Here is a 23,688-nt window from a genome sequence, read left to right as displayed (position 1 = left end):
CTGTAAAGGTGCCTCTTCACAATTGACCATACTGGCCCACTACTAGCCATCGCCATTGTGTAAACGGAGTAATGGTGTATGATGGCGGACGATTTTCAGGCGTGGCGGGCAATGGCGTGGCCTGCAGTGGGTCATCGTGACATTGTGTACTGGTTATATAGGAGACAAGATTTTGCACACGTGTTCCTCTAATAAAGTAGGCATCCACTATAATTGTATTTCACAAAATTCTTACCTCAAAGAGGTTTTATACCTTGAGGTTGTAATAGTATAGGCTCAAGGTTAGTTAGTGGAACCTTATAATTTCTTAGACACAATCACACAACAATATTTCGTATTAAGTGCCTACAATTACTAACAAATATTGAATTACGAGAACCTATGTATATTAGAATTTTTCAAAGTTTAGCCTAAAGGAGGGATGAATGTTTTGAAATTTCGCACGCGTGTTTCCCTTAACGATGAAGGCGTCCACTAAGACGATTTACTCAATTCCCAAAACTTTATCACCATTAAAAGGCAGTATACTTTAAAGAATATTAATATCACACATACAAAACCAAAATTTAGGAAAAAAGTTCAAAAACACAGCGTGACATGCGGCCGAAATTCATGAAAAACATAGTTTTGTATTTCAAACATACATTAGCTTAAGACTTAAAGGGGCTTATTCGAACAGTTACGAACTAGTGACCAAATTTGCATTATTTAATGGAGGTTTTACTAAGGATTTACTAAAAAAAATATGTGAAAACGTACGCTGAATTATAAATACCCACCATTTTTGGGTATTTACCCAATCTACCCGGTAAATACCCAATCTACCCGGTACCCAAAATACCCAGGTGGGTAGATTGGGTATTTACCCATCGCCCATCTCTACCCGTATTCTACACCTGGACAGGTCGAAACCGGGAGGCCTATAAGTTTTGCCCATTCCCTAATTTTACACCGATGAATATTTAAGAACTTACTTAGTTGCTTTTTTATTTTCGTTCTTTTATCCTGAGGTAAACTAATAGCTCAATCGTTTGAATTTATAATAAAACCCAAATTCTTGCAAGTATAAGACGGTTGTAAGCAACATTTATCTAAATTTAGAATAAATCCTAGGGCTTGTAAAAATTCACGACTCGTCTTTACATTTAATTCACAATCTTCGAATGTATTACCTATTAACATCTCCAGGACAATGGTCACATTCTACAATAGCGCCTATATTTTTTAATTTATTTATTGCATAGTCAAAATTAATTTGTTCTGATTTTGATTTAATTACTGTGTAGCGTGGAGTCGACTGCAAAACTAATTTACTAAATGTTATTTTATAACCGTTAATCCATGACATGATTTTTCGGTCCTTAGTTATTATTGACCATTGTTTAATAAAAAAGCTAAGACGACCTGCGTAGCTTACCTACCTCGCTAGTCGCTAGTATCATCTATCGCTTCCGTGTTTGTCGCTGTCGATGAGACGACGCGTTCCACGAGCTCGCTTGAGGCGCGTGTAGTTTCTGGGGTGGATGATTGCGCGTCATGGTTCTGGATGATGGAACTGAACGCTGGTGACGGGTCGACTGGCTTGGGAACTGCCTGCGCTTCGCAGGCGTCGATTTCCAGTTTTTTAAATGTCTCACGCCTGTATTTGATTGGTCTTTTAAATCGGTTCCCGATTTAGTGACTGCTTTAGCTACTTTAAGCGTTTCAGCGAGATTATCTCCAAATAAATACTTGGTAATTTTTGTGTTAGCTAATTGATCTTGGAGCTCTTTTTTAACTGTAGATAATGCAAAATTTCTACGAGCTACGGAATCATTATATTGCACGTCACATAAAAGACGTGTAGCGTCTACAAGTTTTTGTAATAATTCCTGATCGGATGAATCGCTAGAATTAATAATTTTTGATGTGATCACATGGCTCAAACAAGAAATAACAGTTGCAACACTTTTTTGACGCCATTGTATTGCGCAATCACGTTTCCGTGATATTTCTGAAAACGTGGCCTTCATTTCCGCGTTCATTTCCGGTGCCGCTATTAATTGACAATTTTCGGGTATCAAATATTTTTTCGAGAAATCCACGCGTTCCTCTTTTTTTAAACCAGATATTAATTCAGTTTAATTTTCGAAAGTAGCAGCGCTGAAAGACCAAAATTTTTTTTCACTTTTCTATGGGGAAACTCGTGACGCTCGGGCCCTTGCCCATACAAAAGTGAAAAAAAAATTCGTCTATCAGCGCTGCTACTTTCACAGTGAACTCTCTGCGAGGAACACGTACACACCCGAAAGTATTATCACTTATTTTTGTTACACCCTGTATATTCGGCTGTGGATATTTTTTTATTTTTTTTATTTTTTTTGTATGTTCAACGATTGCTCCGCCGTTTCTGAACCGATTTTCGAAATTTTTGTTTTGTTGTATTAGGTTTCAGTCCAATTTGGTACCATGTTCACAAAGTGGTGACCTGATTGTGGGAACTCCTCGAAATTTATATCGAAACATATGGTGATTTTGGTTTTATAAGAAGCATCCTAAGCATATGCTACCAAAACGCAAGATTTTGCACCGAGGTATATTATGGTTTCGAAGATACTAAGAGAACTCCGGATTCCTTATAAATACAAGTTTGGGGGTTTAGGCACTGTTTTAAGAACTGAAAGAATATGCTACTATGCGAATTACATTCAACATCATCATCACCACGTCAGGGTTACCAATGTCACCAAAATTGAACATAGCAAATTCAACCTTAACTCCAGAGCGTAAGGCACACATTTGACATTACTTCTGAGATTAAGTAAGTTGCTTCGATAATAGGCGGCCGAGCCGCAGCGGCCAGGCCGCGGCTGCCATCGAGTTAGTCATAGATAAGGTATCTATAGTATGCAACCACCATAGACCACGCGGGCCCAATCCTCAGGATGTGAGAAAATCTTCGAATAAAATACCGAATTATGAGATTTTTACGACACAGTTAAGTAGTAGTAACACAGTTTGTGTATTCTCAAAACTTCACATTCAAAATATTTCGTGCAAAGATCGCTCGAGTCGAACGAGTGGGACCGGTTATAGATGTCCGAATTAAATTTTTAGGTAGTAAATTTTTTTTTGAAAAGGTGCAATAAAAAATCAAAAAAAATCAATTTTCGTTGTTTTTATATTTTTTAGGAGATTCAGAAAAAGAATATAAAAAAGTTCAGATTTTTGTTAACAAATTGTCAAGTTAATAAACAATGAAATTGTTGATAAATTTTTTTTTGTTTTTGTAACCATATTAAGGACGATCAATCATGATTTTGAAGAGGAACATTTTTTCTAAACTAATAATTTAAACAATTGAAATATAAAAAAAAAAAACGATTATAAACAATAAAATATTGTTATTAAGAAAAAAAATGTTTCTAAAAATCATAATGTTTTCAAGAGAATAAAGGCAAGAAAAAAAAATTTTTAAAAGCATCGAAATAGTCATCGAATTAATTGGTTTATAAATTTTTTACTAGCAAATGACGGAAAAAAAATTTTTTTTAGTTAATACATGTCCTTCATTGATATGAAAACAATTACGTGATAATAAATGAAACAAATTTTTTTTGACAATATTACTTAGATTTCTAGTTTTTTGTTCAAGTTAAAAAATTATTATAAACAAAATATTACATTTTTTTTCACTTTTATGGCGTGATCTTGTTAAGTATGTTTATATCAAGAGCTCCACGAAGTGAAACATTTTTACGAAAATTATTTAAGATTTTATTTAAAGTACAATGAGGACGAAAGTTTGAAAAAATTTCGTTAGTTAACATTTGTATAATTTGGAGCAAATTCTTTGAAGTGTTCGGAATACACCATAAGTTTTTGGAATTTTTAAATTAATATTTAATACCTTTAAAAAAAAAATCAGTGTGACGTGTTCGGTTCGCGCGCGCTACCTAAAAATGCCGCGCGGAGGCTTACTTTCAGCGTTAAATTAGAATTATAAATAATAGAGATAGAATTCCTGGAGTTGGGAGTTTTCTTATGGAAATTTCCTCCTTTTTAAGAATCTTTTTTTTAAACTTCTTAAATGTTAATAGCACGGTTAATAGTTTCGGAGTTCTTAACAAAAAACGTAATACCTTTTTTTTGGCAACCTAATTTGCTTATTATAACTTTTGCAATTTTTTGTGTGCTAATACACGCTTCCGATACATTTTTCTAGACGTCTTCCCGAATCCAATGAGCTATCCCACGTATTTTTATGACCCTTATCTCTATATTTCGCCATTTTCAACTTATCGCTTAGACTAATAGTATTGGATCCGACCGTAAAATCCTGAATGAATCGTTTTTTTCGATCAAATATATTATCAAATAATCTTTAGAACGTATAGAATGGATTAATGTTGGGTTGCCTTGTCAAAAGTAGCCGCAAGTTCCTCTAATTAGGTTTAATGTTCATGAGGTAAATGCATAATGTGTATGTACATTTTTTTCAAATACATAATGTGTATGTACATTTTTTTCCAGTAAATTTTACATCATTTGAAAGAAAATGACGAGACAAAATAAGGTATAAATGGTTGCCAGCTCTAAGTCGGCCGCAACCTAGGGTTGCCAGTCCTTAAACAGACATGGTTCTTCATCAAAATTGAAGCATCGATTTTTTTAATAATTTTGTTACAAAATTAAAGTTTTATGAATTTTGTACATGAATATCCAAGGTTGCCAGTTGCACGATAGCCGCAAACTGCCTGTTAGGATTTGAGGACGTCGAGAACCCGCAAGATTGCTATTTTTATTTAACAGGCGTTTTTATTTTTATGCGTAGTGTCCTGTCATTCCTCAATATCATTCCTTCTTAGTTTTTACTTTTCTATTGAATACACGCAAGTTTGTATTACGGGCTTTCATTTTGCTCAGTTAGAGGTACTTGCGGCTACTTTTAACAAGGCAACCCATCATTAATCCATTCTATACGTTCTAAAGATTATTTTAAAATATATTTGATCGAAAAAAAACGATTCATGCAGGATTCGACGGTCGGATCTTAGGATATAAAAAGTATGGCAAGGTGATTTTCGTGAATGGCTAGTCGACGATGATTAGCTATGCAAAAATTAGCCTGGTACAAATGGTTCAATTTTGTTATTAAAATTAACGTATTCGCGTCGGTATAGCGGGCTGTAAGCCGCACCCGACAATTATGGCATTAAAATACAAGTATTTTTGTGGAACAAATCGTTCGACACTCGTTATGCGTGTGGGGTATCTATGGATAGGTCTTCAAAAATCATATTGATGTTTTATAATAATTTTTTTTAATCTGAATAGTTTGCGAGAGAGACTCTTGCAAAGTGGTAAAATGTGTGTCGCCCCCCTCTAACTTCTAAAGTAGCGGCATGATAAATAAAAATAAAAATATATGATGTACTATCAGAGAAGTTGATTCCTATGCAAATCGGGGACCTAAGTAGTTCGGTTGCGTTACGTCAAACCCAGCTGACAGATCACAATTAACATTGAATTGACATATTCGACCAAATAACGTTGGTCTGTCAATTGCATAGGAATCAATTTCCTCGATGGTACATTACTATAAAAACTACCAATGAAAATTGGTTTGAACGAGATCTAGCAAGTAGTTTTTTTTACGTCATAAATGGTAAACATTAATTAAATTTTCATTCAATCAACTGAAATATAAAAATAAATCAAAAACTTTTTAATTTTATAAAAATAAACCTTATTGCTGCTGTGGAACCCTTCATTGGCGGGTCCAACTCGCACTTGGCCGGTTTTTTCTATATAAGTTAAATTGTTTAATCAGCTACAAAGCCATCTTAAAATTGATAATTAACAACATAATGATAATAGTAACCATAATAATATATTATGACAAAATAAAACGTCAGTTGTATCAAATGTAGAGTCAGTCACATAATATGGAATTGCCCAGTAGGTAGGCAATTTTTGTGATATCATGATATGAATGAAATTTATTACAAGAAGCATAAAATAAAAACAATTTTCTAACTTATAAAAGTTTATTAACTTATTTCTATTATACAATATGTACCTAATCATTAAGATCCCTTAATTTATGAAAACTAATAAGCAATAATTAGGTATCCATACTATAATATTATAAATGCGAAAGTATCTCTGTCTGTCTGTCTGTCTGTCTCGCTTTCACGCCAAAACTACTGAACCGATTGCAATGAAATTTTGTACACAGTTATTCTAGAGTCTGAGAAAGGACATAGGCTACATTTTGATGTGGGAAAATATCTTATTTCCATGAAAATATCGATGAAAATTAATTCGCATTGCGCGTGGCCAGCGCTCATCCCGGGGGTCCTAAGTTCGAGTCCCGCAGGCGGAACAAAAAGTTTTCAATGTTCCTGGGTCTTGGATGTGTATTAAAATAATATTTCAAAAATCTTAAATATATTTTATGTATAATATTATAAAAAATCCAGAAATATATCGATGCAATGAACATTTTAGTTCTAATACGACTCAACAGATGGCGTTTTATTTTTTACTTCATTGTAACATAGAACTAATCATACTTATAATTAGTTATTATGTTTTTTTTTTTTTTTTTTTTTTATGAAATAAGGGGGCAAACGAGCAAACAGGTCACCTGATGGAAAGCAACTTCCGTCGCCCATGGAGACTCGCAGCATCAGAAGAGCTGCAAGTGCGTTGCCGGCCTTTTAAGAGGGAAAAGGGTAATAGGGGAGGGTAGGGAAGGGAAGGGAAGGGAATAGTTGAGGATAGGGAAGGGAATAGGGTAGGGGTTAGGGGATTGGGCCTCCGGTAAACTCACTCACTCGGCGAAACACAGCGCAAGCGCTGTTTCACGCCGGTTTTCTGTGAGAACGTGGTATTTATCCGGTCGAGCCAGCCCATTCGTGCCGAAACATGGCTCTCCCACGTTTTTGTTTATAGTTTTTAATACGTTAGAATAATATGTTTAATAATATTATCACTTGGTATAATAATAATCAATCTATCTTATCTTATAGAACTCCTACTGCATTTTTAATATAATATATTAGAAATGCATGCATTATGAATGAATGAACGAATGAATATACTTTATTGCGCACATCACAGTTACAAACACACACATAAAATAAATAACATATAAAACAGAAGGCGCTAAATAAAGGAGTTCGAGTGTACCGTGTTGGCCTGTATTCCATCCAGAAAATATATCAATGCAATCAACATTTTAATTCTAATATATGAAAACAGATGGCGTTTTATTTTTTACTTCATTATTGTAACATAACTCATCACACCTACTTTATTATATATTGTTTTTATTCATAACTAGCTGTTGCCCGCGACTTCGTCCGCGTGGACTTTAGTTTATAGCGCGCGGTGTCATCAAAATTTGTGTTAAATTTAAAAACTTTTTAAAACTATGGTAACTGGTACCCCTCTTAGGGCCGCGCTACACCGGAATGGCAGCGCTGAAAGTGCTCGCCTCGCCGCTGCCAATTCGGTGTAGCGTGGCCCTTAATTAATCAAAATACCCAAAAACAGCTGTGCAGTGTGCACATAATCTATACTAATATTATAAATGCGAAAGTATCTCTGTCTGTCTGTCTGTCAGTCTCGCTTTCACGCCAAACGCCAAAACTACCGAACCGATTGTAATGAAATTTTGTATACAGATAGTCTAAAGCCTGAGAAAGGACATAGGCTACTTTTTTACTGAAAAAAAGGGATGTAAGGGGGTGAAAATGCGTAAATTTTTTCAAATTAAGTTAGTTCCAAAAATTCATAATAGATGGCGCCGTGCGTCTTCTACATCGCGCTGACGCTTGCTCAAAAGTCTTTCTATAAGAGGATCATCTTCCATCTAAGTTTCGATTTTTTTCGATTGTTGATCTATTCTACGGTAGGTATTAAATAACTCAGTACTTTATCTGTGCAGTGACGTAACCTTAAACCTATCAATGATAAATAGTTTATGGGTAAAGTTGTGTAATTGGGGGGCTAAATAAGCTTTAAAATATGGCATAAAATAGAAAGTTTAATATAAAAAAATGAAATACTTATTGTGTGCACACTGGACAGCTGTATTGATTTAAGGGGTACCAGGGTTTTTTTATAAAAGCATTTGACACCAATTTTGTTGACATCGCGCGCTATAAACTGAAGTCCACGCGGACGAAGTCGCGGGCAACAGCTAGTTAAGTATAATTATTTAAATCTCAATTTTTCACCTGAGTTCTGCTCATCAAATATTTGTACATTCCATTTATATAAGAATTAAGATATTCTTTCCAATCGATATTGCTAGGGTTAACCGGAAATATAGCTCTGTCAGAATCTGATAATGACTCTTCCAACTCTATGCACTTTTGAGCATGAATAACCCACGAATTTGAAGTAAACGGATTCAGCACTTCTCGCAATAATAAACCTCTTTTCAACAGCTTCGTGTATCTGAAAGTAAAAACACCTTTGATTAATTATGTAAAAAGAACAACGACCAGATCTAACATAATCTGGGGGCACGGGAGGGCTCATCTTGGCGGGCCAAGATGAGCCAAGCGAAGCGCGCAAGGGCACTACCCACCTTTTCTGGAAACGTTTCGTCGTATTTTTGAACCCTCGTAACTTTGGTTTGAATAATGCCAGATAGTTGAAATTTTTAAGATATAATGACATGGGTATAGTTATTAAATGCGCAAAGTTTGAATATCGTAGCTATTATACATTAGATTTTATAGGTGTCCAAAAACCCGCAATTTGGTCACTGACTCACCGATCATCAAAACTGTTAGGGTACTTCCTGAAGTCTTAGAAAGCTGAAATTTGGTATGTAACATAATATTAGTACTGAAACAACAAAAAAATTATCAAACCCAACTTAACCTATATCCGTGCCATTATAGAGCAAAATTAGGCAAAAATGTGTGTTTTTTGTATGGGAGCCCCCCTAAATTTTTTATTTATTTTAATATTATTATTACATATGAAAAAAAAATATAACTAAGAACTTTGAGAATAACTCAAGTACCTACCTATTGCCATTATTGATATAGAGCAAAAAAGGGCAAAAAATCACGTTAGTCGTATGGGGGCCCCCCTTAAATATTAATTTTATTTTGTTTATAGTACTTATTATTACAGCGGCAACAGATATACCTACATAATCTGTGAAAATTTTAACTCTCTAGCTATTACCGTTCTTAAGTTACAGCCTGGAAACAGACAGACATACAGACGGACAGACGGAAAGACAACGAAGTCTTTTGGTGGCTTGGCCATTTTGTTATTCGTCAGGGCTTTGAACTTAATATACCGTAACTAATGATAAATGGCCAGGCCACCGTTGTTGACTAATGTGTAGAGTTTTTAGATTTAGATTCTTCTCGTGCGGCTGACACATTATAATATTATTATCAAATATTTTGCCGCGCTTTAGTATAAAATTAAGGTTTTTAGATTTAGGGCTGATTATGTAAGGTTAGAAACTTGGCTCCACATGAGATCTCACTACTTTTTGACACGACGAACTATAATATTATGTTCTCATCTTGGCAACATTTTTACATGAAAATGTTTTTGGTGGGATAGATCCTACATGAAGTGGTTTGAGGCAAGGCAAGTCTCAACTCCACAGTCCACCCACTGTAGCAGTTCTATTTCTATGGTATATTAAGTTTCCAAAGCAAGACAAGCTGAAACTGTCGCAATTAAATTAAACATGGACACTGATAGTGATATAGTATAATAATATTAATATCAAGGCACATGATATGACAACCAACTTACTTTTTATCCTTTCCTCTCAAATGAAGATACAGGTCTACGACATGCGCTGGCAAAGTCTTGTGGAATAAAGTTATCAGCTCCATTTTACTTCTGGACATCGTGTATGTAAGTTTTGGCTGCGGTTTCGTAAAACGGTTGTTGTTATTGACTGAAACTTAAAACAAAACTATTATTACGTTACAAGTTACAACTCTTTCAAAATAGTATCTTTTATATTTTTAGTCTAGCTGATTTGGAGACGTAATAGCAGCATGGTTTTTAGGGTTCCTTACCCAAAGGAAAATGACGGAAACGGAACCCTATTACTAAGACTTCGTTGTCTGTCCGTCTGTCCGTCTGTGTGTCTCCAGGCTGTATCTCAAAAACCGCTATAGCTAGACTTCTGAAATTTTCACATATTGTGTATATCAGCTGTTGCCGCTATAACAAAAAATACTAAAAATAAAATAAATTTAATATCTAAAATCCCATACCATAAACGGTTTTTTTGCTCGGTTCCCATTACTTACTTCTTTTTGCTGTGGTTACGTATTTTAGAAGTTTATAATTGAGTGGGTTCAACTCGCTTGTACTTGAATGGTATACTGGAACGTCATCAAAACTGAAAAAAATCGATTAAGATCATTTCAAAATAACTTATTAGTGGTGCAAGTAGATACTAGGGCTACAGCATCCAAAAATTTGGGCTACTTATCTAACGTATACAATTAGCAATCTATTATAAGTTTATGTACGGTGTTTAACTATTCTTTAATAATAGCATTTTAATAAAATATCTTCTTATAATCTCAATAATTTATTTTAATAAATTGCTACTTTTATATTTCTCCAAAACTCACCTGTCTTTCGTTGCGGCGACTATGATGAGGTTGGCTACGTAGTCAACCGGTATGAGGTCCAGGACGTGTGTGGATCTCGCCAGCAGCATGTCATTGAGGCCTTCCAGCACCGACATGATCAGTCCGGAAGCCCCTCCCCAGTTGTCCACCCAGCCTGGAAGAGGCTCGGCCACAGCCGATGACACTGAAAAAGTGTGGCGCTTCTTTGATATATCATCATTCATCAGGCATCAGTCTCGAAATTAGCGAGCAGCAGGGCGTAAGCGGCGCCGGCGCGTTCCAATGTATAGAATTATATGGATAAGCCGTTTAGTACACCGCGCGTAGGGTGACCAGGCCTAAAAATGCAAAATCCTGTCTGACATGTCTAAAAATCCTGATTTTGAAAAAAAAAGTCCGGTCACACATCTGTATTAAATATAAATCATAGTATTCAAGTACGTTTTTCTTTACTTATATTATTTAGACCCATATTTTTGGACGCTAGCAACCGTTACTGTATACAAAAAGTTGTTATTTCCAGCTATTTCGCAATAAAATTGTTCACACGTCACATGTTTATAGTTATATTGCGTAAGCAATATAGCTCTCACTGACTCCACTGAAAGTCTGTTTCTCTCTTTGGTCCTCTGAGAAGTCCACTGCTTGCGTTCCGGGACTTCCGGACTCAGTGCGTGCGGCACTCATCGCTTGAGCGGGCGGGAGGACAAGCAAGAATGACAAAAATCCGGTCTGATGTAAAATCCGTGCGGAGTCCGGTCTAACACGTAAAAATCCGGTCTAGACCGGCTTTATCCGGTCAGATAGTAACACTAACCGCGCGACGCGCGTCGCTCGGTTTTCGAGGTCTGTCCATATAAATCTACACATTGGAACGCGCCGCCGCCGCTCCCACCCTGCTGCCCGCTGATTTCGAGACTGAAGCCTCAAAGAAATTGATTCATAGGCGGATGGACCTATGGTATTTGGTTTGGGTATGTCAATCAATTACGTCGTGTCTCGCGATCAGCTGTCTTACTCTCGACTAAGCTCGATCTCAACAGCTTTTGCTACTTTCGACATAATATACTAGCGCAAAATCGTGCTGCGATTCAATTTGAAACTTAATTTTTAAGGCTTATCTCGCTCCTGACAGCTATACTAGCGCACGATCGTGCTGCGGCTGAATTTGAAACTAATCAGACTCGTAAATCAAAATCGTATCAGTTTCGGGGGTAAGACTGTGAGAGGCGAAGCTGCACTACATTTATACAGATAGGGAGATATGGGATACAATACGAACATGCAAATATAAATATTCCTATTATTCATTACAAAGGGTTCCGTACCATTATAGAGCAAGAATAGTTAAAAAATGTATTGTTTTTTGTATGGGGGGGTTAGGTTAGGTTAGGTTAAAAAAAAAAAAAGGTACCCATGTGTCTGGCAGGCGGCGGTTTCTTTGTATGAAACCGTCCTTTCGCAGAAAGAGGCCGCGGAGCGGAACAGAGAGGATGATCCATCCTCCGTCCCGCTCCGCCGGCGTAGGACGGGAGTGCGGAAGCGTCGCTATGCGAACCTCCAATGACTTCCGTCCCACGGGGCTCCGGGTCAGGATGGGTACCTGTCCGTCTTAGCTAGTCCCGGCGTCGAGGGGAACGCTTTAGTTTGCCTAAGCGTTCCCTAACTTTGGTGGAAGTCCGGTCCCTTTTGAGGTAGACCGGCCGGTCGTGGAGGGAGTCCTGTGTTAGACAGATCCAGGATATCCCTCCGTATACGGCTGAAGGCAAACCGCAGGTGGTTTTAGTGAGTAAGAGTCTCACATACCCCAGGGGTGCTTCAGCTTAACTGAGGCTCATACCCGACCCGGGGGACCCATGATGGGTTTCCCCTGCGCATCAAAAAAAAGAAAAAAAAAAGGTACATACCCATGTGTGGAGGGAGTCCTGTGTTAGACAGATCCAGGATAATCCAGGATATCGGAGCCCTCATTAAATATTTAATTTATTTTGTTTTTAGTATTTGTTGATAACATTTCACAGATTGTGCAACAGATATGCACAATCTGTGAAAATTTCAGAAATCTAGCTATAGCCGTTCTTGAGATACAGCCTGGAGTCAGACAGACGGACAGACAGTCATCGAAGTCTTAGTAATTTCCGTTTTTACTCTTTGGGTCCCTAAAATATGCTTAGTTGCTTGTCTTCTCTTCTCCTTCAGTTTCCATCTAGTTAAGCTCACCTATTGCGGGTCGGACGATAATAGCCGGCACATGGCCGTGGTTCAACGCAACATACTCCTCTGCAATAGATTTCGTTAGCACGTACGTATTTGGCTTCCCGTCTGAAAAAAGAATAGGTATTATTTAAATCATCATAGGCATTTCCTAAGTCAGGAGTAGTCTTTGTCTTAAAAAAACTTATAGATACTAGATTACTAGATATAAATAAATAATAATAAATAAAATATCTTTTTATTCAAAATGGATAACATGATACACTTTTTGATTGTCGAACGAAGAAACTACGTTGCCTACCACCGGTTCGGGAACTACCCCGCCAATATATGGACTGAACTGTAGCTTATTTCTTTGAATACTGCATGCCTATTATATATTTTTCGTTTTGTATTATAGTTCACGCTGATACTGAATCTGTACAGTAGCTCTACCATGAGTTTAAAGCTATAGTATTTTTCGATACTCGATACCGACTAGCGTACATTTTTTGTATGGCAAATTTTACAGCGTCTCTAGCGGTTACTTGCGGAACTAAAATCACCATACTAAATATTTACGTAGTCGTTATCGAGTATCGATAAATACTATACTTAGCTTTAAACTCATGGTAGAGCTACTGAACATATTTTGTAACTACTAGAACTGGCTCTGTCAAATGCTTACTTAATAATTTCTCAGTTTGACTATCACTCAGGCCGTTGATGATAAGTTTCTTCATTTCGTTTATTGAGATAGGCGCTGGATAGATCCTCTCTTCTATGACTTTGTGCTCCGAGTTAGAGTATGCGGTGGACACGTACACGAATTTCTGTAAATATTCATTAATCACATTTAGAAATTCATAAAGCAAGTAATAATAACATCAAGGTTTAGTGTAAATTAAAAAGGATAATATAATTGCTTTTTTTTAACAAAAACAAGAATATTGAATAATATTCGAAAAAACTATGAGAAGTAGATGTAATGTATAATATTGATTATTGCGACATTGAAAAGTTGTAAAATCGTGTGGCTCAAAGATAACGTCATATACTACGTAACAGTGTGGCTATTTTACATCAATCAAACGTATGGCTAAACACAATGATATAATATGAAGAATATCATTGGCTAAACATGAAGCGTCCATCAATCGTCATGTTCGAAGTTCAAAAACGCTCCATGTAAGTTTCTCTGTTAATATTAGAACTCATTTATTTGGAGTGCGTGAAGTACAGCCGGCCTAATGGATAAAGTGTATGGCCTTAAATATATAAATAAGAGTACCCTGTACCCAGTATATAAATAAGAGTACTCTGTGGCATAAGGCAGTGTTCCGCAAAAGGTGTGCCGTGTACCAGTAGTTGGTGTGCCACAAAAATGACATTTTACCTACACATTCCTAGTTTACAAGAACCAAAGAGGCAACATCTCAGGACGATCGACGAAAGGAATAAGAATTGGGAACAGAGCACCCCCGTACCCGCTGATTAATTCGTGGTGTACGGTGTACCTCCAAAAATTTTCATTTTCAGGGTTCCGCACCTAAAGGGTAAAAACAGGACCCTATTACTAAGACTTTGATGTATGTCTGTCCGTCTGTCTGTCTCCAGGCTGTATCTCAAGAACCGCTGTAGCTAGATTTCTGAAATTTTCACAGATTGTGTAATGTATATATCTGTTGCCGCTATAACAACAAATACTAAAAACAAAATAAAATTAATATTTAAGGGGGACGCCCATACAACAAACGTGATTTTTGTTACTTCAATTAAAAATAATATTTAAATAAAATAAATATATAAGGGAGGCATATTTTTGCTGTATAATGGTAAACCCTTCATGCGGGAGTCCGCGACTCGCACTTGGCGATTTTTCTAATTACACCTAACACAAAAAGTTCGCGGAACACTGGCATAAGGTAGCGTACCCGTATGTTGTTCATACGCTTGCACAGCGTGAGCAGGCGCTCCGTGCCGCACACGTTGATGTTGAACATGGCGTCGATCGGCTCCTTGAAGCGTATCGTTGCCGCCAAGTGTATTACTATCGATACCTGGAAATCGTGAAATGTTTGAGAGTGAGATTAGAGGTTAATTAATATAAGCCATTTTGCTTACAACGTGGTCATGCTTAAACGTAGCACGACGTCAGTGCTGAAAGAAGTGATAACGAAACAGCAGGTACACATTTTTTGCGCGCGCTCGGTAGATAGAGAAAGATACAACTTTCTGTCCTACATTTTTTTTTAAATAAGGGGGCAAACGAGCAAACGGGTCGCCTGATGGAAAGCAATTACCGTCGCCCGTGGACACTCGCAACATCAGAAGAGCTGCAGGTGCGTTGCCAGCCTTTTAAGAGGTGATACGCTCTTTTTTTGAAGGTTTGCAGGTCGTATAGGTCCGGAAATACTGCTGGTAACAGTTTGTTCCAGAGTTTTACAGTGCGCGGTAGAAAGTTACGCGAGAAACGCACGGTGGAAGACTGCCACTCATCAAGGTGATGAGGATGGTATATTTTTCGCGTGGGACTGGGGACGATGGCGAAAAGTTGCAGGTGGTATGATTCCGAACAATTCCTCAGAGCACTCCTCGTGATACAACCGATAGAGGATGCAGATTGAAGCTAGATCTCGGCGTAATTCCAAGGAGTCCAAGCTGTTTGAAACTCTATGGCAGTCAACAATTCGAGCGGCCCTTCGTTGGATATGATCCAGAGGGAGCAGTTGGTATTTTGGCGCCCCTGCCCAGAGATGAGAACAATATTCCAAATGAGGCCGAACCTGCGCCTTGTAGAGTTGTAGGCGTTGGTCTGGACTGAAGTACTGTCTCGCTCTGTTCAGAACACCAAGCTTCTTCGAGGCTAACTTGGCCTTACACTCTAGATGGTATCGGTGCCCTCAAAATGAGGATATACGACCATTGGTGACTTTTTAGTGGTGAACGCGCAGACTTGTGTCTTGGCGGGGTTGAATTGGACCAAGTTACATCTACCCCATTCAGAGACCTTGTCCAATGAATTCTCCACCTTAGACATAAGTTCGTTTCGACTCTCAATGACATTTAGCCGAGAAATATTGGGGGAGCCGGTATATACAGCATCACCTGTACTATCATCCGCATATCAATGAATGCCGTTGATCTGTAACATGTCATTGATATGTATGAATAAGGTAGGCGATAGCATACAACCCTGAGGGACACCAGCATCAACAGACTGAGTTTCCAAAAATTCATAGTCTATGAAGGCGCTCTATTCTACGCGCGCCAAAAATGTACATACTCGTATATACATTTTTGGTACGCTCTCCGTAGATAGAGAAAGGTATAACTTCCTCCTTTACGCGACATCGACGGTCTTCTCATTCTTCATCTTAATACCGTCTTACCATTTACCAATCGTAGGCTTCGTAAGAAAAAGGATTGGCCCCGTCACTATTTGTGATCAGTGCATTATTCGAGAAGATTAATTTGGACATTCGAGGATTCATATCCACGAGACATAACTTACATACAATAAGATCCAAAAATAAGATTTTATGTCGGTGTAAACGTTAGACAACCTTGAATTTAAACGCAAAAAAACCTAAGCAGTAGGTAAGTTTTTGCGCCAATTTGCGTTGTATGAATATGTACATCTGTTTAATTTAAAATTGTATGATCGTAACATCTACATAATATTTCACTTTTATAAGACGTTAATAAGGTATTAGTTTATCAGGGCGAGCGAAGCGAGCCCTAGTAAAAATAAAAAATAAAAAATAAAAAATGTTTTATTTCTGAGTAAATTTGAATCAAATTTTTTCAGAATGTCTACCTGATGCCTACCACCGGTTCGGGAACTACCCCGGCGAGAAGAACCGGCGTAAGAAACTCGCACGGGTTCCACTTTTTACCAAAAAAGTGAGAGAAAAATTATTCTTTTAAAATAAAGTTTACAATTTTGTAACTTAATATTATATACAATGTCAACATACATAATTGTAAGTCATAATATAATAATGTAGAAGTAGCCTTGCAAGAAGCCATCCTACTCCCAAGATGTGCCATCTTCTATGAAATCATTGACCTTATAATAAGCTTTGGCACACAAACGCTCTTTGACTACTTTTTTAAATTTATTAATGGAAAGATTTTGAACGTTTTCTGGGATTTTATTGTAAAGGCGTATACCTTTAAAAGATTTACTGACTTTACTAAGTCTGATCACTGGCATGTCCAGCTTGTGCTTATTTCTAGTATTTCTACAGTGAATGTCACTTTTAACTTTAAATTTATTTATATTTTTTCTAACATATATTACATTATCCAAAATGTATTGAGAAGCAACAGTTAGAATACCAATTTCTTTAAATTTATCTTTCAGAGATTCTAAAGCAGACATTTTATAAATAGAACGTATGGCTCGCTTCTGCAGCACAAATATTGTATTAATGTCGGCAGCGTTTCCCCATAAAAGGATTCCATATGACATCCTACTATGAAAATAACTAAAATATACTAATCGTGCCGTGTCTTCGTCAGAAATTTCTCTAATTTTTCTGACTGCATATGCTGCAGAACTGAGCCTACCTGCTAGATTAGCAATGTGAGGACCCCACTGTAATTTACTATCAAGTGTAATACCTAGGAATACAGTGTTATCTACCAAATTCATCTTCTCATCATTTAATAGCACATTGGTTTGGACTTGCCTAACATTGGGCAAAGTAAACTTTATACATTTAGTTTTACTAGAATTTAAAAGTAAGTTATTAACATTAAACCAATGTACTATTTTTGAGAGAGCACTGTTTACCTCGTCGTAGTTCGACTGTTGTCGCTTCACTTTAAAAATAAGTGAAGTGTCATCAGCAAAAAGCACTATCTCATTATTATTATCCTTTACTAGATAAGGTAAGTCATTTATATAGATGAGAAAAAGAAATGGGCCTAAGATAGATCCCTGTGGGACACCTAATTCTATTTTGGTTCCATTGGACCTTTTACTATTTACCTCAACCCTTTGAGTCCTATTTTTAAGGTAAGAAGTCAAAAGGCTGAGAGCAGAGTCCTTTATGCCGTAGTGGCGCAGTTTCCTGATCAATGTAGCATGCTCAACACAATCGAAGGCTTTGGAGAGATCGCAAAACACACCTAAGGCATCCTGCGACTCCTCCCAAGCTTCAAAAATACTACAAAGAAGTCCTATACCAGCATCCGTTGTGGATCGACCCTTAGTAAATCCGTATTGGTTATCGTGCAGCAAATTATTTGAATTAAAATGCACTAGTAATTGTTTTAAAATAATTTTTTCAAATATTTTACTAAAGGTCGGTAGAATCGATATAGGCCTGAAATTAGTGGGATCCGATTTAGTCCCGGCTTTAAATAAAGGAACAATCTTGCTATGCTTCATCAAGTCAGGAAAAACACCATTTTTTATGCAGTTATTAAAAATCATTGCTAGATGAGGAGCTACGATATCAATTATTGATTTAATAATTTTTGTAGACATGCCCCAGAGATCTGCAGTATTTTTAATATTCAACAATTTAAAGGTATCAATAATATCTCTGGGGTTAATTTCTCTAAACTTAAAATTGACATCACACTCCTTTACATTGTCTCTGAGTAGCTTTTCGGCAGCTTCAGGTGAAGAATTTAAATTTTTAGTCGTTGAGACCGGAATGTCAGCAAAAAACTTTTCAAAGACCGTCGCAACTTCTTGATCATTAGTAATCTTTTTATTTTCAAAGTATAGTTCAAAATCAGAGCTGCGACAGGATACATTTCCAGTCTCACCAGCTATAACCTGCCATGTTGTTTTTATTTTATTTTGAGAGTGTTTAATTTTGTTTTTTATGTACAGGGCTTTAGCAGCTTTGCAAACTTTTCTAAAGGTTTTTGAGTAGTTTTTAACATATGCTTTAAATACTTCACTATTGTTATTACACCTTTCATCATATAGTTCATATAATCTTTTTCTACTAATTTTAATCCCCTTTGTTGCCCATTCAATAAATTTAGTTTTTTTATTACTGTTTCTAACTGTTTTAGAAGTAAATATTGAATTAAATTGAGTTCTTATCACCTTAAATAATTTATTAAAAGCTTCATCAGAGCTATGTGACCTATCCAATAAATGGATATTTGAATTTAATTTACTTCTAAATTGCTCAATACGTTTTGTGGTCACAGGAATAAACACAAGATTTTTCTTCGCGTCACTGTCACATTTCATATTAAAAGAAGCTATTTGTCCACAGTGATCAGAACTTAGCTTATTAATTATTTCTTTTTTATCAGGAATAAGATTAGTAAATATGTTGTCAATACAAGTGGCTGTAGTCTCACAGACCCTTGTAGTATATTCCACAATATGAGCATTTGATTTGTTTTGTTTTGATTTGATTTGTGCTTTCATATAAGTAGTAATTTTAATTTATATTATGTAGATTTACCATCGGTCAGTCAATAGTTACTATTAAAATATAAAAAATAATTGCCTTTAAGATTATTACCATGCAGAAAAACGACGCGAGCCCTCAAAAAGCTCGGCTTTTGTCTAGTTTAGTCATATTATAGGTAGTATCCATTCATTTTATACAAGATGATGGCTCCAACTATTCGTTAATAAAACTATTCTATGCCCTTTCACGGGACTCAAAGATTCACCATACCAAATTTCATTAAAATCCATTCAGCAATTTTGGGACAGAAAAGTAATTCACCTCCTTAAAAATCTTATCTCCTCTTTTGTCCCCTTAGAGGGCTGGGGGAAAAAATTTAATTTAAGAAAATACAACGTGTAACTAAACTGAGAGGTAATACTTTATGGTGAGTATGTGTCCCTTATAAAGAGTTCATTTGTGATTTGTATGAGCAAGCGCCCCCGCGTCATGAATTTGCCCATATTATAAAGGTGAAAAAAAACATGTTACTCTTTCAGCGCTGCTACTTTGACATTTAACACTATAGTATTAAATAGGATGTATACATCCCATACACACCCTAAAGTCAGACTTAGTTCACTTAGTTTTGTTACATCCTGTATACGTTGGTGAGCTTGGGACAACTCCATGGAGAACATCACTCGAGCGTTAAGTGTTAACAGACTTCCATCCATACTTATTATTTATTAATATTATAAATGCGAAAGTATGTCTGTCTGTTACATCACCACGCCTAAACCGCTGAACTAATTTTGCTGAAATTAAAAGAAGGAAAGGACATAGAATACTTTTTATCCCGAAGAAAATAATATGTACGCACAGTGTGATAAAAACCTCGATTTTGTTTCACAACGTTTTTCTTTCAAAATACTATAGTTAATAGCTATATAAACATTAGAGTAAAACTCCGAGATCGATATTCTTTGTAGTTATTTTTTTAAAGAGTGTCAAAATGGCGTTTTGCCGGGTAAAAAATTTGCATAAAAATTAATAAAAAAAAAACTAATCAAGTTACATTAATTTTGTTTATACCAATTAAACAAGCACTTAATACTTGACTTTTTCTTCGAATTTGGTTAACCTACTGTGATCAAGTAGGCAGATATTTATTTATTTAGTAATTTTAGTTTTTTATTTTTTATTTCGCGATTAGATCGAATTAGAAAAAGTTTTAAGCATGAAATGATAGTGTGAGTAATCCTTTATCAATGTTATCAAAAATCACACTCTAATAACCTCTGTGTCAGAAGTAATATCCAATTCAAATTTTTTTTTATAAAAATTCGGATTTTTTATACAGGTATAAAAAATCCGAATTTTTATAAAAAAAAACCCTAGGTCTAGGGTTGTCACTAAAGTTGATATTTTATTTTCCCCGACTACATCAGAAGGTGATTACTGATTAAATACTGTTTGAGCATATAAAATCATTAATTTACGTCATATTTTTTCACTTTTTAGATTTTTTATTATTAGACCTACCTAAACCTGATCCTGATATTTTTTGTATAGGATATCGATTGCGAATTTGCGTATCAACCGGATAAATCAAACAAGAGACCTTTAGTGACAACCTTAGGTACAAAAAATCCGAATTTTTATTAAAAAAAAATTAAATACGATATAACTTCTGAGTTCTGACACAGAGGTTATTAGAGTGTGATTTTTGATAACATTGATAAAGGATTACTCACACTATCGTTTCATGCTTAAAACTTTTTCTAATTCAATTTAATCGCGAAATTTAAAATAAAAAACTAAAATTACTAAATAAATAAATATCTCCCTACTTGATCACAGTAGGTTAACCAAATTCGGAGAAATTAAAGTATTAAGTGATTGTTCAATTGGTATATACAAAATTAATGTTACTTGATTAGTTTTTTTTAAATTAATTTTTATGCAAATTTTTGACCCGGGAAAACGCCAACTTTGACACTCTTTAAAAAAATAACTACAAAGAATATCGATCTCGGAGTTTTACTCTAATGTTTATATAGCTATCAACTATAGTATTTTGAAAGAAAAACGCGGTGAAACAAAATCGAGGTTTTTATCACACGGTACGGTTCCTGCTCGAAAACGATTTTTGGCGCAATATAGTTGCAACTTGCGGGCGTCATCGAGTTTATGAACTATGATAAACGTTTCCGAACAGGAACTGTAGGTACATTTTTCCGGGATAATATCTCTATAGTCTATACGAAACAGCCAAATCGGTTCAGCCTTTTGGGCGTAAAAACTAAAGACGGAACACACTATCGCACTCACCTTGTCTATTAAAAGTTTTTCATCTTCAGGGGTGAGACCAAGGTTCTTGAGCGTGAGGTCTCCTTTGATTGGGATTATTTTGTCTAACGCCGATGGATTCTCCTTCTTCAGTCTCTCGAAGATCTAGAAGATATAGTTAATAGTTATAGATTATTATAGTACATATTAGCTTTATAATATTGAACCGACTTAAAAAAAAGAGGTTTCTCAATATGTTCTCTTTGTATATTTTTCGTGGATAACTTCGCCGTTTGTGGTTTTGATGATTTTTGTTGGAAAGAGGATCCTTCAAAGGTGGTGAAGAATGACCATGATAAGAAAATGCTGTTTGAAGTCGGTGTTTTTGTTAAAAAAACGGGCACATAATCTTAATGCTATTGTGCACGCTATCTCTATATATCATAATATACTAAGTATTGTTCACTGAATGCTATAATTAGCATAAGCTAGAGAGCACCAAAAGCAAAAGCGCTTAAAATAAAATTAGAAGGAAAAAGTTTTTCTTGAATTAGTTCTTCTCTTTTTCTTGTCAAGAGCAGTATTTAATACGAATGGACCTCGTTTAATTTTTATTATAATTTGAATGTAACCCACCGGTTTATCCAAAAATGTCTTCATTCTTTTCAAAAAATCCGCTTTCTTATCTCTTATTAGGATATAAACATATTCTATCCCAGGGCAACTGTACAACAGTTTCTCCAGAAGTACCTGTAATAAAAGAGTTAATGAGTGATGACATTTTTTTAAGTACGGTACGAATATAATATAAAACATGCTAAGTAATAAATTATGCAACATGAATTAAGATTCGAGTCACTTCTGATAGTAATACTCTTTCTTTTAAACAAAGTTTCACAAATATAATAGTATTTTAAAAAGATAAAACCGACTTAAAAATTGTACGTATAAGAATTAAAATTCCCCATCCCAAAAACCACTGAGCCGACTTAGATGAAATTTGCAGTGTACCCTAAGTTGAACAATACCTAGTACAACAAAAAAGAATCACTTAAATCGGACTTGTAGTTACGGAGTTATGCGAACACAAACATAATAATCGGCCAAATGCTAGTCGGACTCGCGCAAAGAAGGGTTCCGTACCGTTATAGAGCAAAAATATGCCGAAAATTGTGTTTTTTTGTTTATGGTCGGTCGCAGATTGAATAATCAGCTACTTATCAATATTAATGTTAAATCTATTTCACTGCTACGAGCTCACCGAGTACACAATTTTTACTTAGAAGTGGACAGATAACATCGTGTACCTACGTGTGTTGTGGTTTCTCCCACACTGATTTCGGTGACGGTGGCCGGCTTCATTGAAACCAGGCCAGTTACGCAGGAGTAATTTTATAGTGCCCAAGTGTGTGCGCAGTACACAAGAGCACTCTCTATTCCTTTTACTCTCATAAGTCATAACCCAGTGGGACGGACGACCGACACGACTGGCGAGAGATCAGGCGCAGGACCGACTTTTTACATGCCCATCCGACGCATGGATCATCCTACTTGTCAGACAATCAGGTGATCAGCCTGCATTGTCCTAACCAAACTTGGAAATAACATGTTTCCAACGCGGGAATCGAACCCACGACCTCCGAATCAAGAGCCAAGTGTGTTGTAATATGCTTGTGCAAGCAGTGAAATCGATTTGACAGCTTACTTATAGATAGCTGTTTCCGTGGACGAAAATGTATAATACTTTCCACTCTGTCTAAGAAATTTTAAATAAGCACTAACCTTTCCAATGAATCCTGAAGAACCACATATGAAAATCGATTTCCCATCGTAAAAGTCCGCAACACTTCCACGCATTTTCACTTCGAATTCGACGAACTTGAAATATAAGTTTCAATGTAACACGAGCGTCATGTACGATATATTAATGTGATTCGCCCAGACACTTGAAAAAATTCTCATTTTATATGAATTTATAAAATATTTTAATTTTATAAACAAGCGGCCAAGCGTGAATTCTTGTGATTTTCGACAAGTTTTTGAATAGAGATAGAAAAAGATTATAGGCAGATAAATATTAAGTACTCGAGAATATATTATACTTAATAAAAAAAAGTGAACGGAATTGATGCGGTATGATAATAAACATATTCTACGCTTAAAAATATTCAAACTTAAAAAAAAAAACTCTAAACGTACCGAAC

At 35.9% G+C, this 23,688-nt stretch overlaps 1 protein-coding gene across 2 annotated transcripts; it reads right to left on the bottom strand.

The window, feature by feature from the left end:
* Positions 1-8,210: 8,210 nt before the first annotated feature.
* Positions 8,211-23,434, bottom strand: LOC121739941 (fatty acyl-CoA reductase 1-like). Of its 2 annotated transcripts, XM_042132571.1 has the most exons (10): positions 23,267-23,434; positions 22,121-22,234; positions 21,527-21,649; positions 14,753-14,878; positions 13,507-13,651; positions 12,846-12,947; positions 10,626-10,809; positions 10,296-10,387; positions 9,787-9,940; positions 8,211-8,451 (listed from the first exon to the last, which is right to left on the bottom strand). In XM_042132571.1, the coding sequence occupies exons 1-10, from the start codon at positions 23,339-23,341 to the stop codon at positions 8,217-8,219; spliced, it is 1,350 nt and encodes a 449-aa protein (XP_041988505.1). In that variant the 5' UTR covers positions 23,342-23,434; the 3' UTR covers positions 8,211-8,216. The 2 variants fall into 2 exon arrangements, with proteins under 2 accessions (XP_041988505.1, XP_041988506.1); XM_042132572.1 differs by lacking the exon at positions 12,846-12,947.
* Between the last annotated feature and the right edge of the window lie 254 nt (positions 23,435-23,688).

Source organism: Aricia agestis, chromosome 2 (genome assembly GCF_905147365.1).
Source record: "Aricia agestis chromosome 2, ilAriAges1.1, whole genome shotgun sequence".
Classification (NCBI taxonomy): Eukaryota; Metazoa; Arthropoda; class Insecta; order Lepidoptera; family Lycaenidae; genus Aricia; species Aricia agestis.
Note: the sequence above shows the minus strand (reverse complement) of the source record. Positions and strands in the feature narration are given on the sequence as shown.